Here is a 17,002-nt window from a genome sequence, read left to right as displayed (position 1 = left end):
TTCCAACTTTTTCATATTATCCACTTTTAGTGCCCAGCTTTCCATTCCATACAACAAAGTCGAGAACACGTAAGTAGCATCTTAGGGCTCTTATCCTCAGCTCCAGGGGAAGGTCTCGATTAACAAACATTGTTTTCATTTTTATAAATGCTTGTCTTGCAATTTCAACGCGTGTCCTTATTTCTCTACCTTGGTCATTGTTTTCATTTACCCAGGTTCCCAGATATTTGTAGTTAGTTAATTCTCAGATATTTCTACTTGTTTTCCCTCGATATCTAGCCTTCCTACTGTATGTCGCTTAGAGATAATCATGCACTTGGTTGTCTTGGTTCATTTGTAGTCCATATTTCCGTTCATGTGATACCCAAATATAGACAAAAATACTCTGGTTACTTGTACATAAACGAACGATAATTTCTTAGTTATTCGTTAAGAAACTCTTCCACTGAATAATATGGTCTTTCAGATAGATAGGCTTTTGTCATTTTACGGAACTTAAGGAAAGAAGTAGCAGATTTAAGTTGCAAAGGGAGATGGTTGTATAATTTTTTTTGCCGAATATAATACAGATTTCTTTGCTAACTTAGTGAACGGGATCGGTAAATACACATCAAAGGTTGAATTTCTGGTGGAGTACTCATGATTAGGTCTTGCTGGAAAAACATGTCGGTGTTTACGAATTAAGCAAACAGTTTCTAAAATGTATAAAGATGGAAGAGTTAAAATCCCGTGATTTTTGAAGTAGCTTCTGCAATGTGTTATTCTACTGAGGCCAAAAAGGTACCGTATTGCTCTTTTTTGCAATTTAAAAATAACATCAGATTGGGCAGATGTACTAGAATCTCAAAAATGAAGACCATATCGAAGATCAGACTCGAAGAAAGAAAAATATGATATTTTGGAAAGATATTTTGGTAAATTGATTTTCTTCTAAACAGATCTTATTGCATAGCAGGCTGAGGCTAATTTCTTACTTAACAAATCGATATGAAGGGACCATTTAACGTTGCTGTCTATAAAAATACCAAGAAATTTTACAGAATCAACGATACTGATCTGGCTGTTAATAAGAAGCAAGGGTTGAAGAGCTCCTTTATAGGATAATGTTACTGTATTATCCACGTTAAAAAAGAGTATATTAGAGTCGTACCAGGTTTTTATTTTAAGTAAATCAGAAGTTATAGTTGCACGAAGAGTTGCAATACTAGAGTTCCTCCAGCTGATACTGGTATCATCAGCAAAAAGGAAAAAATTTCCATCGATTTTTAAGTTAGTGATGTCATTTATAAAGATAAGGAAAAGTAGAGGACCCTGTACTGAACCTTGTGGTACTCCACATACAATGTTTTTGTGACTAGAGTCAGTATCATTTGCTCTAACTAATTGTTTCCTATTCCTGAAGTAAGATTACAGCCAATTCAAAGAAATACCTCGAATTCCCATAGAAAATTTATTTTTTTATCAAAAAATGGTGATTTACACAATCAAAAGCTTTAGCATAGTCAAAAAAAACAGTGGCAGTGTAAAGATTATTTTTTAATGTTTGATAGACCTCTGTAGTGCAGAAAACATAGGTAGAATCACTGGTACATTTATTGGATAAAAAGCCGAACTGACTTTGTGATAAAATGTTGTTTTCCACGAGAAAGGACGTAAGTCGGGCTTTTATAAGTCTCTCAATAAATTTGGATAAAACCAGTACTAAGGCAATAGGTCTATAGTTGCACACATTCGATTTTTCACCGCCCTTATGAAGAGGAACAATAATGGTCATTAGGCACTCTGGAAATATACCTTTTTCAAAGAAATCATTAATTACTGAGACTAGGACTTCCAACACATTTTGTGGGAGATTTAAGAAAATTTTTATGGATAGTCTATCAATACTACATGAAGATTTGCCTTTAATACTACTTATTGTTTGGATTAGTTCAGGTTTATCAACTGGTCTTATAAAGAATGAATTCGACACATTTTTTGAATTGGGGAGATAGGAAACAGGATCTTATTGTGGCAAAATAGTTGATGTTATATTTTTACTCGCATTAACGAAGTATTCATTTAGATTTTTAGGGTTTGAAAGAGAAAATGTTTGAGCTGTGTTAGTGTTATTTCGAAGATCGTTTATTATGGACCAAGTTTCTTTTGCAACATTTTTAGAGCTTTCCAGACGATTTTGATAGTACATTTTTTTAGCTGTTTTAATAAGTTTTAGAAAGGTTACTCTGTACTTGAAGTTCAGTGACAAAGACGTTGGTAGTAAATTTCTTGATGTACAGTAGTGAAAGCATATTCTTGGCTGATATGCGAAAATCTTTGGTAGTCCAGGGTTTGTGATGTTTTGACTTAATTGTAACTAAAGGAAATGCCTTCTTGAAAATACAGACAAGCCTATCTAAAAAATCGCTGAAATTATAGTCCACGTCCACGGAGGTAAAGTGCCACCCCGAAGTCAAGCACAAATTTTGGAATTTACCAAAGTTCTGAGCGGAAAAAATCCTATCTAAACGTTGGGTTTCGAGAATGAGTGTTAAACTTGGTATATTATACTGCTTCATGACCAGATAGTCCTGCATTAATAATTGTAGAGCATACATTAAAGGGTGAGAAATCTGAGACAATATAATCAATTATGGTAGACGTTGTTTTAGTAATTCTTGAAGGAGAATTAACAATATATATCAAGCAAAAGCGAAATTAATATTCAAGTCACCGCATAGAATCTTTCTGCTTTATTGGGCAGCTCGTCTAACAAATTTAGCAGGTTCTGAAAAAATAGTTCCGTGAAAGAATCTGGTGATCTATAAATGCAAAGAATATATAGATTAAGATTCTTGTTATAAACCAATGAAAACTCAAAAAAGGTTTATTTTGTTGTAGGAGAGAAATCATTAGTTATAGAAAGAATTAGGGTGCCACCATGAGCTGAACTTGGAAGATCATACCTAGCAATTGCGGTATATTTTTTCTACAATGCAGAATCTATTATGTCTATACCCGCGGTACCCGCGTCACCCGAGCAAAGCTTTATTTATTAATTTTATAATTAAAAGTGATTGTGTAATCTCTATTTATTCTGATTGTATAATAAAAATTTAATTTCAAATACACTGTCCACACTTACCTACTTATGTTCACTGAGTGTTCATTGCAGAGTGGACGATTACAAAACGTCACACGATTTTCGTGTCTTTCTATATCGCGTTTTTGTTAAAGACATACAAATACAGCAGTTTCCAACAATTTTAAAATGAGTTGACGATTCAGAAATATTATTTGATTCAGTGACTAACAAAGATCTTCCCAGCATACACTCAATTCCGGTTCTGGTAGAAAAATTTCGGTAAAATACATTTGCTTTTAAATAATTTTGATGGATTCGACCGTTACTTGATGGAAATTCATTTTATGTAACAATAAAACACCGAAAACTTTGTTTTCAAAACTTCTACAAAATTTATTTTAAACTCTTATCACTACAGCTGTTTCGGCCTTTCTCAAGTGATCTATTTTTGGCATGTGTTTACACTTTATAGTCTCTAATGAAATAGTTTGAGGAGGGGAGAACTGTTTGTCTCAAGTTGGTCATTCAGAATTATGTCTGTGTTTTTAATTTGTTGATTTCCATAGATTCTAACAAAGATAGCTTAAAGCCTTTATTTTGAATATAAAGAATTTTAAATTCGTCATTAAAAGAATGATTATGATCTAGAAGGTGAAGTGTGTATGTAAAATCTGTTTTTCTATTATTGAAAGCCCTTTTATGTTCTGCTATTCGTTTATTAAAATTTCTACCAGTTTGACCGATGTAAGTTTTTGGGCATAAGTACGCCGCATTTGCTTTCCCTGGTCATGACGGATTTGCCTGAAAACTTGGATTTAGGTTCCTCTTACCCTCTTTTTCACTTTTTTACATAAATGTATAACCTAAATCCATGCAAATCAGTGGAGACAAGGTATTTAATGACATTGTTTTAATTATAACTGATCCAGAGGGTGAGATTTAAGGGCTCAACCGTGATACAATCTTAAATTATGTTGTTTAATGTTAATTGGCATTCATTCACTTCATTAAAATATGATTTGAATCAATTACCCTCTTTAATTTACAATTATACGATTTTTTTCTAATAGGGGTAGTTTTCATCCCTAAAAAATAAAAAGCAACCAACGGCACAAGTCCAAAAGTGAATTTTCGTGCAATTCGGTGGTGACACGGAAAATTACAGAGTATCGCCATATTTCACGTTCATTTACTGGACTATATATTTTATTATCGTCGTTATGATAGTTAACAATAAAATTACGCTTTTTTTCTTTTTGGGTGGGTATGAACAGAGAGTAACATGATCTGCACTAAATCCAAATATTGATGATTCAGGTTCACGCTCTGAGGAAGGCAGAAGGATAAATTCCAAGACATCAGAATACGGGCTAGTAGAAGTGTGTAAAAAAATTGTCCATTGTTATGTTACGACTAGAACACTTGTATGGATATTATAAACCTTTTACCACGCGTTCCTCTTGATTAGTATTGCGTCTAGTTGAAGATTTGCCAGTAGATATTTTTGGCCAGTAGGTGGGTATGAAGTACTAGCATCACATACCCATCAAACTTTGATGCCATACTTTGTGGTTTTTAAAGGCATGTACCTCTGAAAGGAAATAACTGTTCGTCCACTGTAAGACAATTGGATGGTACATAATTATGACATAAATTATCTTTGAGAAGGTTAAATATATCTGAGAAAGCCGCAGCTTTATCGTTTTCCAAACGATCTGCAAGTGTTGAATCATTGTCAAAGCGGAGAAATCTGTTGATATTCTAAAAATTTATATATATATATTTATATCCAAACTTGCTCGATATAGAGGGTAATCGTCTAATTTCCACAAATCTTTTGAATGCTCTGAATTCGAATGTCGTACTCTTGCTGTGATAGGATAGCTAAGTAGACATCAAATTCTTATACAGTGAGCGATTTCCAAACTTTGTGATGTTTGCCTGGGTTTTCGGTGTTATAATTCTCAGACACACTTCTGGTTTTTCGATTGGTCTAGTTTTTAATGATGTCATACATTATATCACTGAAAACATATTATCTTTTGCAACCAGGAGATCATTGTTAAGCCGGTCCCAAACGACTCCTGTATTTGGCGAATAATCGTCACTTGCGTATAATTGCCATATCATGTGAGTATGTTATTCATACAATTATTGTAAGACGTTCTATTGACGTTCGATAAGTTCTATTGACGTTTTCCCACTCCATTGTTTCAGATTCTTCAGCCAGGACGTGCGTCTTCTCCCCGGTCCTCTTTTGCCTTCCACCTTCCCTTGTACGACCAGCCGCATCAATTCGTATTTCTCGTTTCTTAGTATGTGACCAAAGTAGCTCATTTTTCTTTTCTTTATAGTGTTGAGTATTTCTTTATCTTTTTTCATTCTTTGTAGCGTTTCCGAATTTGTTATGTGTTATGTCCAAGATAATTATTGTGGAAACAAAAACATTGAACAGCGGAAGAAAAGAAAAATTGCATAGTTTTTTGTGGTTAGACTAGTATTTATGCAAAATTCATTTGCAATTCTTCCTTTGTAGTTCATGCAAAATATATACTACTTTGTAGTAATTTAAATGATTAAAATCTTAAGTAAGGGTTCAGGTTTTCTGCATTATTGATTATCATTCACATACCCACAAATGGCGGAAAATAGGGCGTAGTTTACATATGTAAAGCTAATTAAGGCCACACTGCTGTCCAGAGAAACTAAAATTAAGTTGTACAAGATTTTGATAAGACCAGTTGTCACCTTTACTGTTGATAACTGTGATGAAGGCAAATGAAGGATCTATGATGCTTTCTCATAGATGGCTGACATATCTGATGGTACCCTGTAGGAGCCCAGACTTAGGGCATAGGCAAAGCAAAAGTAATTAGTTCAAAGAGCAGATGAAACAAAATTCCAATGATGGGCATGGGGTCAGTACCTTCATACTCAGAAAAAACAGAAATGCGGACAATACATATAAAAAAGAACTCAATAAGTACTTGGGATGTTATCAACGAAAGACTAATTATCAACCTTATCACCATAGGTCAGTGAATAACTATAATACAAGTATACATTGTCAATGATGCTACAATGGCAAAAAAAATATGAGTTTTTCAAACACCTTAATGAAACAATCCTAAAAGTTAGGAAAGTTAGGAAAATAAATGTGGCAAAGTCGTGTTGGGTGACGTTAATGCAAGAACAGATCGAAGTATGAACAGTTTGATAGTTAGATAACATGAAAAATAAATTCTAAATTGGTTTTATCAGCACAAAGATATCCACAAGTACACCTGGCATTAAGATTCGAGGAACCTAAAATCTTATTTATTTATTGTTATTGATTGCCTCATTATACAACAAGAAACAAAAGTAGTTGTTCAAAATTCAAGGGTTCACAGAGTTTGAGAACATGGATCCAGCCATTATTTAGTAGAGTCAAAGATATTTATCTTTCTCAATACAAATATTAACACAACAAAATTTCTGCTAGAGTGCGCTAAAAAATCAAAATTCAACAAATTATAAGTACAACTGTAGTACAAGAAATTGAATGCAGACAGCTTATTTGGCATGACTATGCACAAAGAAAGGATGACTTCCTAAATCCTACGTAAATACTACAATCAGTAAAAGTCAAAAGAAGGAAAGGAGAAAACCAATACATGAGATGTGGTTAGATTAGATTAGGCATGATCATAGACATAGACAAATAATACAAATAATAGACTGATCACTGCAATACATTACTGTTCCCTGCATCTCTTTCCTCACCATGTGACCTTCCCTTCACTTGTGTGTAAACTGGGAAGGATATTTGGGCGATAAACCATGCCCATTAGAAATAGATGCAAAGACTGCTTTGTGTCAGTTTTCTCTGTCACACTGAGGAGAATGGGTCTATATTGCAGTGCTCAGTCTATTTGTATTATATGTCTACTGGCATGGTTAGGCATTCAAATCTTCAAGAAAGCTCTTGAGGAAAATGGATTAAAACTTTGTAGGACAAAAATGGAATATGTATTTGGAATGGAAAAAAAGATTTGTTTTTTACAATATTACCTACACATGAACTGTGTACCCATTATTTTTCATAATTTTCGGTAATCAAAATTCAATTTTCCCCCAATTCCTTTCTGATTGGAGTTAGAGGTCAGACTTATCTACAAAATTTGTCTTACTGTCATTGAATTCAAAATAACTCTTTATAATGGTTAACATTTCAAGAAATTGAAATAATTATTTATAATTCAAAGCATAAACATTCAGGTAAACATCTTCCAAGGTTCACCAATTTACTGAAATTAAATATTTATCTATTTTAAAATGCAGAACAAATTATTGTTCTATCAGAAGTTGTAGCCTTGGAAAATGTTGGCATACAAAATTGTAATTTGTTAAATGGATACTTTTTTTGTTGTATTATGTTGTAATAATGATAGGAACTTGAAAGCATAATAAATACGATTCAATGAAAACTATTTATAGACCAAGAATGGGATTTTAAAAATGTTATCAAAAAACAATTTATATCTGGTTTTATTGCTGGATATGGTCTAGAACAATAATGAGGAGGTAATCTGGTCAAGATTTTTTTGTATGCGTTATTTCGTAGGGATGAAAAAAGGCAAAAACAACATTTTTCGTAACATTTTGCCATTTATCTCCCAAACTATTGATGTTACAGAAACATTTTGTTTATAAAATACGAAATACAATTAACTTTCCTACAAGAGAGTTGCAAACTTCCAATCTAGCTCCTGGTGTGATTAAAGTGTCTTACAAAAAAAAAGTTTTGGTTTAAACTCAATTATTTAGGTATAATTATACCAAATCGTAATATTAGGATTTGTAATAAAACAAAACAAAACATATGAAAGGAAAGCCTAAGTCAGATAGTTTCAAAATGAAACTATTATCTATTGATTTTATTTAGGAAAACTCCTGTGAAAAAATCCATAAAGAAAGTGATATACCATTGGGTATCAGAATATATACCTCACAAGCAAATGTTTGAATTTTAACATTTGAAACACCTCAATTAATTCTTACCCACAAGCTAAATTTTGTTTCAGTTGAAACATCAAGTGTATAAAAAATTATACACTTTATTAAAGGTTTATATGCCATGTTTTGTTTACAATTGCAACAGGTACAAATGCAATGCCAGAACAAACCTGGATATAACTTGTTTAACCTAGATTAATGTGTTTATATGAATTAAATTGTAAAACTCAAATGTATTTTATCAATGTCATTATTACTCAAAATCAAAAACTAAGTTAAGTAGTTGTTAAAATGATTCTTTATAAAAAAAATATAAAATATAACTACTTACAATGCAAACAAACACTTAAATTTTAAATTTAAATATTTCAGGAACTATTAACTATTTATAAGCAACAACTCAGTCGTTTTGATGTTTTTAAACTCAAAATTCCTAGTATCCACCACAATGCTTCATCATATTAATATATTTGTTTAACACATTCTATAGTGCACATATAAGTGGCTTCATTTAATGTTTTTATGTTCTGTGCATACAGAAAGGAGATGTAAATGACTTAATACAAACATAATTTCATAAATAATATAATATTCTGCAAAGAATTAGCTGAGGAACCTTCCATGCCATTACACACCTTATAAATATAAAATATAAATTATAAAAAATAAAATATTTAATATAAATAAAATGATTATATTTATGAGAGAATCTTGGAATTACTAGATAATTAAAAAATAGCATTCAACCACATCAAAGAGAGGAAGGAAATTCCCAATACTCTTATTGTATTATAAGTATAAATATACAATGTATATTTCACTTTATCACAAGTTTTCTAGTTGGTATTTTTTAAAAGTAGAAAATCAACAGGAAAAAAATAAGATTATATTTTCACTTGCACCCACAAACATAAGGTTTTCTTTACAAAAGACTTAATTTTTTGTAAACATTTAAATATCATTTAGCAGTATGTAAAAATGAGCATTCAATTTGCCTATTAAATTTAAATTGTCCAAATCTTTGTGAGAACTTTAACACTTTACAGAAAGGATTAAGATCTATAATACAATAAGATTGCTAATTTGCACACTAAGACTCATTTAAAAATGCAGAATAAGGTAATCAACCTCCATCTAGGTGTAAGAAATAAAGTGAGTCATCAGTTACTTGGAAACCACTTTCTGCATTTTAATTAATAATGATAGGTAAAAATACGATACAATATTAAAATACAATATTCAACTTACCAATGGTCAAAAAAATATTCTTTTTCACAATATCCATGAACTCCATTGTTTTCTTCCACTTCATCATTTATAAGAAAATCATAAGATATGATTGAGGGAAGGTGTTTGTCATTATTTTTTTAACACTGTCAGCACTTAACACACATTTTAATAACAAAAACTAATATTAACTAAAATAAAATAAAACGCCAAACAGCGCGTAAACACACACACAACAACTCAACTCAACCCACCTGCGATTGTCACTTGTTAAATAAATGAAATAAATAGACTGTCAAATCAGTTGTTTCTTATTTTCTTAGTACTTAAGACTGCTGCCAACTTTTTAATAATGTAATTAAAATAATTTTGTTACTGTTACTTCGAGGTACGCAACACATTATACAAATACATATTACAGGTGGTTATAAGATAATCTGTTATGTAAATTTGTCAATAAATTGAAGACGTGTCTAATCGTCATAAATTATATATTTGGAGTAGCAATAATTTTGAAATATGCCTTATCATTTTTAACCTGTACACAGGTGTATATCATTCCCAAGTTTGACATTTAGACTAATAAAACATGTCAGCAAAAAATAATTTTCAGGTAAAAAATAGAGATATATTGCAAAGTGGTATATTTAATCAAACTCTAAGGGACTGGCAGGGTATTAAATGTGAAATCACAGCGAAAAATTTGATGTACCCAGTTTTTATTGTGTAAGTAAGGTTATGTCATTGCGTTTATTTTTCACTCTATAATTATGTTTTCATGGGTAAAATAAAAATTTTAGGGAAGATGATAATGCTGTACAACCCATTAGCAGTATGCCAGGAATTTCAAGGTATGGAGTAAATAAATTACGTGATCATTTACAAGATATTGTTAAAAATGGACTACAATCTGTGTTACTTTTTGGAGTGGTGGAAAAGTTGTCTAAGGTAAGTACCAAACATTTTTCTAATGTAAAGGCAAAGAATATAGACGCTTGTATTCTTTGTCTATATTCTTTGGTAAAGGTATCGCAATATATGTATACAGTATATGCAATTTTTAGGATGATTTTGCTACCCATGCAGATAGCTTACAAAATCCAGTAGTCAGAGCACTTCCTAAACTAAAAAAATGGTTTCCTAATCTAACAATAGCCTGTGATGTTTGTTTATGCCCATACAGTTCCCATGGACATTGTGGAATACTGAACAATGATGGTAGTTTAAATAATACTGCTAGTATCCAAAGAATATCAGATGTAGCACTAGTTTATGCCAAAGCAGGTACCAAATAGCATATAATTTCTAGAATAACACCAACAAATATAGATGCATCTGTATATTTGTCTAAATTCCTTGATAATACCTTAAATAATTCCTTTCACAACTATGCATATTAACTTTTTAGGAGCAGATATTGTTGCACCATCAGATATGATGGATGGAAGGATTGGGGCAATTAAAATAAAATTGGTTAATAATGGTTTAGGTAATAGAGTGGCAGTGTTATCTTATACTGCAAAATTTGCATCAGGTTTTTATGGACCATTTAGGTAATTATATCAATATTTAAATGTATATACCAAGGTGTTTTTAAACATCTTGTAACTGAAGAAGTAGCTATAACTGAAAATTGAGAAATAGTAATTGGACCTATAATACTATCATTTGAGGTAGGTACACTTGAAATATGTGATGTCATCACAATGAACACATTTAAATGGATCAGGGAATAAAGGATAGTTCAACTGAAATAATTTTGTTCTCAAATTCAAAGATGTACCACAAGGAGGGTATTTATTAATGTATACAAGCGTCAAACCATCTAAGCATAATCTGAGTATGTGCTTGTCTTATTTTAGTTTTTAAATCTTCTACATCTGTAGGTTTTCCTTTATAAACAATTACTTTTAAATAGCTCCACACAAAAAACCTAGAGGTGACAGCACAGGTGATCTTGGAGGCCATTGGAAGGGTCTGTTAGTTCAAATCCATCTGTTTGGAAATGTGGTAATAAGGTAATCTTGTTGCCATACCCTAACTTCCCTTTTGTGTAAAGGAATATTCTTCAGTAACAAAGGTAGCTCATTTTCCAGAAAATCCAGATATTTCTGACTGTTTAAATAATCTTCAAAAGTCATGGACCTATTAAAATACCCAACAGTTTGAATTTGTGGTAATGGTGATTTTTAAAATCCTATGATCTGTATTATTTTTCCATGATTTCTATGTTTATTGTTCTGAAATGAACCTAGCTGCGACTTCTCCTCAACTATAGCAAACATTACAATAGACAGAAGAAGTGACCTTCTTTTGCTGAAGCATTTTGTGCATAAAGCTTGAGCATTTTAGGCATTTTTCCTACATTCGCCTTAAATCTTTTTTCAGAAAAGTAGATATTTTAATTGAATTATTTGTGACAATGATTAAATTTAAAGAAAATAAGGTTTGCTTTTTTATTGAAAAAATGTTGAGATGAGAGTTTTTGAAATTTAAATCGTATTTTATTTGCCAACTATTTGCCGACCAATGAAACATTTTCTTGCATACCGGAATTACATTATTATCTATTTTCAAATGATAAAAGAAACTTACATTATGCAGTGATTTTCTTTATGTCCTTTTTCGTGTTGTCATCAACTTTCATCGATGCCTCCATCTCAGACCAAAACTCATCAAAAATCTTCTTTCGTTGCTCTTCGTTTATCATTGAACAATTCCTTTTTTCTTTTGAAAATTTGCTAGACACTTTGCTGAAGTACATCTTGGTTTCATTTCCCGGAAGTTTCTCTTTATAGGAATTATAGAAGATCCATATTTCTCCTTCCGTTTTGCTGTGTATTCTTTACCATCATCATCCAGGCGTTTGCGTCCACTGCTGGACATAGGCCTCTCTCATTTTTGTCTATTGTGCTCTATCTTGAGCACTTTTCATCTAATTTCTTGACAGTTTCTTGAGATTGTTTCGAGAGATTTTTTTTTTCGAATAGCATTCACTTCTTTGCGTCGCTTTAAATTGTTTGCTTTTAGTGACGTTACAAGTTTCATCTTCCTAATTCGACAAAGTATTTACGTGTTTACCCGACTCTGGTCCTTCAAAAGGTGCTTTAAATTCAACGCTGTTATACTGTCGATTTTCTTCGTTATTTTCAATGATACCTTCTGCTTTCAACGTTAGTTCCTTTCTGACGTTCTTCACCTAAGTACTTTCCTTCACATCGACATTCATATCATAATCTTCTACATTCATACTAGGCAAGCATATATTTTGATCATTTGTCATTTTTAAATGAGACCCTGTTTGAATAGTAGTACTTTTGAGTTCAAAAAATACACGAATTACTTGAATATTAGAAATTTGCTGAAAACTGGGAGGTTTCTTCTTTAAAAGTCACATAAACCAGTTCAAAGCTTGTAAATTATTCAACAATCTGTGGCAAATGGACTAGTTTTCATGCCAAACACACTATCATCATCATCATCATCAAGAATGACATTACCAATATTATTATTAAAAAAAATCTTTAACTATGGTAAGTAGTTGATTAAATTTAGGTAGATAAGAAAACATCGTATCACAATTTTGTACTAAACTAACAAGTTTCTTTTTTTCCTTTATTTATTTATATAATTTGTTTTAGTTGATGAACTAAAATGGATTAATACAATCATCATACCAAATTTTTTTGGATTATTGGATTCTAATATTGATGATGCATGATTCTGTTTACCGTAAAACAATACAACTAAGTATTATTGAAACAAAGAATTAATATTAATTTTATTTACTGTAACTTCTAATAAACACTTGCTCAAAAAAGTTCAATATTTATAAATTTTGCTACTTTTTGACACTTTGTGACTTACGGGGTTTCGTTTACAGCTTATGAGATACGAGGTTTCTGAATTCGAGTGGCACAGGGGCAATTTCACACGCTTTGAGATAAGATGTTTTGTCATCGATGCGGCCCGAATTCCTAATGTTAACCCAAAAAACACAAAACCATCGAAAATTAAAATACGAGGTTTTGACATCTAAGCTACGAAGTAAATATCTCACCCTTAGTAAAGTAAAGGCACAAATCAAAAATTTCGAATTTTGAGTTTTAGTCTGATATAGACATAAAACCTAATACTCTATCCAATGGCCTTGACAGAAAGCGAGAAAGATGAAATAGTGCGCGAGAAACCTATATGTGTCTCTTTTCAACAATGCGATTCCCCTCCCTCCCCCGCTCATCCTGCTATATCGACGAATTCAGTGCAAACCGTTGCATTGTCATATTCAGCATTGTGCCATTGTATGACGAAAACTCTGGTAAGTTTCACATTTTGTTTTTTCTATTAAACTGATGTGTTTAGTTTTATGTCGTTGTATTACAAAACTTACGGGTATAATGTGTACGCATGTCAAATTGATCTGTATATTTCAAATTAATCATTTATTAGGTGTATTTTCAATTGTGTCTTTGTGTTACAAAAACAAAACCACAGACTTGAAGTCAATTAATGATTGTACCTCTGTAAGATATAAAATATAATGAAATATAAAGTTTAGTGCCTCTATATTAATGAATATTCACATAAATATTTAAACATAATGTGAATAACTACATACAATTGATTGTGTTGTTTCAGAAGTATGGGATCACGAGCTCAAAAAATTATTAATCTTTTACATAAACCAGATGACATGGTGACACCAATTTAAATAGTGGAACATGAAAATGTAAGTAGTTATAAAAATGTGTACTTAAATAAACAAGGGATCATTCCATAAAACAGGTAGATCCCTTTTTGATAGATTTTCACACCTAAATGATTGAATTTTAATGCATTTGAGAATTGGACAACATTTAGATTCAGGGTATGTGGAGATATAAATTAAACCAAATATTTGCATTTGCCATAATATCCTTATAATGTACTATGTTCTACGCTTCAAATACATATACAGGAAAAGCTGTGAGAAGTACATTTTTATTATATTATTTTATGGATTCTGTTTTTTAATTTGTATAAAATTGTATTTATATAAAACACGAACAAATAAATATTTGTTGTTTCTTTCCACTTTAATTGCAGTTAATTATCAGATTTTACTGCTATAATGCAGTAGCATAATAAATTCTAAATCTAACAGTACTGTTTAATCGCAAGCCGACAGAGAAACAAAAAAATATATAGAACAAATACCTTCTACATCCCCCTCCTCTAAATTATCGCATTTCTCCGATTGATTCAGAAGAAAGTGACGTAGACCTTAGTGATTATGATCTTACATATAACAATGTACCGAAGAGTAGACGCAGTTCGCCAAGTATAACATCAAGTTCCAATAAGGATAATGTTGAAACATCTACTACAGTTAGTGTAGTGGGGTCAAGAAAACGCAAAGCTGATCCAACTAAGTGGAAACAGAATATTCAGAAGATTCAATGCAACTTAGGTGAAAGCTACACATCTATCAATACAAATAAATATGTTGCAGCAAGGAAAATGAAACCCCCATGTTCACAAAAATGTAGACTGAAATGCAGCGAAAAAATGGATGAAAACCAAAGATTGAAACATTTCAATTCGTTTTGGAAATTAGGAGACATACAATTACAGCGACAAGAAAACTTCCAGACTAATGTAATGTTTAGTTCCTTTTACAATATTTTAAACATTTTTTTAGTTTTATATTGACTTGTCTTCTGACGTCAAATTGAACAATAAAAGCATTTTGTTTGTATTTTAAGTAAGTGAAAGCATTATTTTGTATTTTTTTGTAACAATAAAGTTGTACTTCCGTTTACTGTTTTCGTCATTTATGTCAGCACAGAACTTATCAATGTATTTAACATTATTTCTTTCATAATATAATGCATTATGACACCAAAGTTAGATTACTAGGTAATCATACATTGACAGAATTTGATATAGACCAATATCTATCCGAAACATTTAGTAATATAACGGCGTATTTGGACAAGGGTAAGTTAAATTATTTTTTTTGTAAAAAATATTTTTTTTATTACTTTAAAAACATCTAACATTTAATACATAATCTATGGTGTTAGTTTAAACATTTTCAGAATTATATAATACACAGGCGTTATGTGATAGGGCATTTTCTTAAAAATCCTAGTTACGCAAAACTTTAAATGCGATTTCCCAACATTTTACTTTTTTGAGTTGTGCCCATACTTTACTAAGGGTGCGATATATTCAATATTTATTAGGTATAAATAGGAATGGCATTTTTATTACTGTATGAACTGCATGTACTTTCGTGTATCTATGAACTGTTTTCATTGTGATGGCGTTATAGATCTCAAGTATACCTCAAATAATAATATTGTAGCTCCAGTTGACATATCCCAATTTTAGTTCATTTTATTATTCGTTACTTCCTTAGTTACACACTGTCAAAAACAACATGTTTATTTATAGAGATGCAGCTAAATCGAAACCAGCCTTTGGAGACAGAAAATGCTACCAGTTGCCCCCTCAGAGCACTGGCCTAGCTTTGAGAGCAGCAGATCGAGATGTAAATGAAGGAGCTGACATGCTGATGGTTAAACCTGTCATGAGCTACATGGATATATTGAGACAAATCAAAGACAAACATCCTGAGTATCCCATGTTTGCATATCAGGTATCTGGAGAATACGCTATGATTCATCATGCTGCTACGAGGGGAGATTGTGACTTGAAAATTATTTTAATGGAAGTTTTGGGATCCATTAGAAGAGCAGGTAAAGGCAATTTTTTTCTCAGATTAACGGGAATCATTTTACTATATAAAAGTTTATTTAAAATCCTTTATAAAAGGCATATAATTTAAAATCCCTTTCGGGTTACGTCACAGAACGTTTTCAGACTAAAAAGTCCATCATCAGTGTTTTGTTACTCGGTGCACATGTGTTAAGCCACTAAATACCTGGGTAATAATCCTTTAGATGGTACAAAATTTAATATTTCTTTAGGCCCTCAGACGATGTCAGAAGAGGTTCTAGATGGCATCTAATTAAAATGATTTTTTCAGTCATTTTGATTAGTCGAAAACGTTCTGTGACGTAACCCGAAAGGGATTTTAAATTATATAACTTTTTTTAAATGATTTTAAATAAACTTTTGTGATACATAGTATACAGCCAACTACAGGAATTTCATTTTCCTTTTGGATTTTACTAATGTTTCGCTCTTGATTTTTAAGGTGCTGATGTCATTATTTCCTATTTTACTCCACAAGTACTGGAATGGTCAACATTAAAAAGCAAATTATAGAGAGAAGCTATTAAAATGAAGTAAATGGTGATAGCATTATATGACAAAAATTAGGACATAAAAATATTGACGATGCGTTTGTTTTATTTTAGTATTCAGTATTTTGGAATGATAGAGAATAAAAATTGTGATCTGGACTTTTATTTTCAATGTCTTTAGTAACAGTTTCTCCCAAACTTATGGACTTCCCTACATTTCCTTTTCTTGAAAGTAATGAAAAACATTGAGAGATCATACTTTTTTCTACTACCTGCATATACCCGTATTATCTTATTTGCTAGATAATTTTTTCTGCATTGAAATGTGTAACTTCAGTTTTCATTGAATTTGTAAAAAATATGACAAGTTAGCCAGCCACCAATGTTGCAGTCGGTAATAAAGGTTGCCTTAATATAGGTGCAACAAACATTTCAGTATCAGCAAAGATTATGGATATTG

At 31.4% G+C, this 17,002-nt stretch overlaps 2 protein-coding genes across 2 annotated transcripts in view; one reads left to right on the top strand and one right to left on the bottom strand.

Annotated features, from left to right (window-relative positions):
- Positions 1-9,578, bottom strand: part of crb (cell polarity complex component crumbs) — a 111,457-nt gene extending 101,879 nt beyond the window's left edge. Inside the window, exon 1 of the mRNA XM_072539654.1 lies at positions 9,311-9,578. Coding sequence (XP_072395755.1) covers positions 9,311-9,377 — 67 coding nt within the window. The 5' untranslated portion in view covers positions 9,378-9,578. The remainder of the gene's footprint in view (positions 1-9,310) is intronic.
- Positions 9,579-9,650: 72 nt separating this feature from the next.
- On the top strand, positions 9,651-16,701 carry Pbgs (Porphobilinogen synthase). The gene is made up of 6 exons (XM_072539655.1): positions 9,651-10,015; positions 10,090-10,237; positions 10,354-10,573; positions 10,698-10,842; positions 15,728-16,032; positions 16,494-16,701. The coding sequence occupies exons 1-6, from the start codon at positions 9,879-9,881 to the stop codon at positions 16,562-16,564; spliced, it is 1,026 nt and encodes a 341-aa protein (XP_072395756.1). The 5' UTR covers positions 9,651-9,878; the 3' UTR covers positions 16,565-16,701.
- The last annotated feature ends 301 nt before the right edge of the window (positions 16,702-17,002 follow it).

Source organism: Diabrotica undecimpunctata, chromosome 1, assembly GCF_040954645.1.
Source record: "Diabrotica undecimpunctata isolate CICGRU chromosome 1, icDiaUnde3, whole genome shotgun sequence".
NCBI classification, from domain to species: domain Eukaryota; kingdom Metazoa; phylum Arthropoda; class Insecta; order Coleoptera; family Chrysomelidae; genus Diabrotica; species Diabrotica undecimpunctata.
Note: the sequence above shows the minus strand (reverse complement) of the source record. Positions and strands in the feature narration are given on the sequence as shown.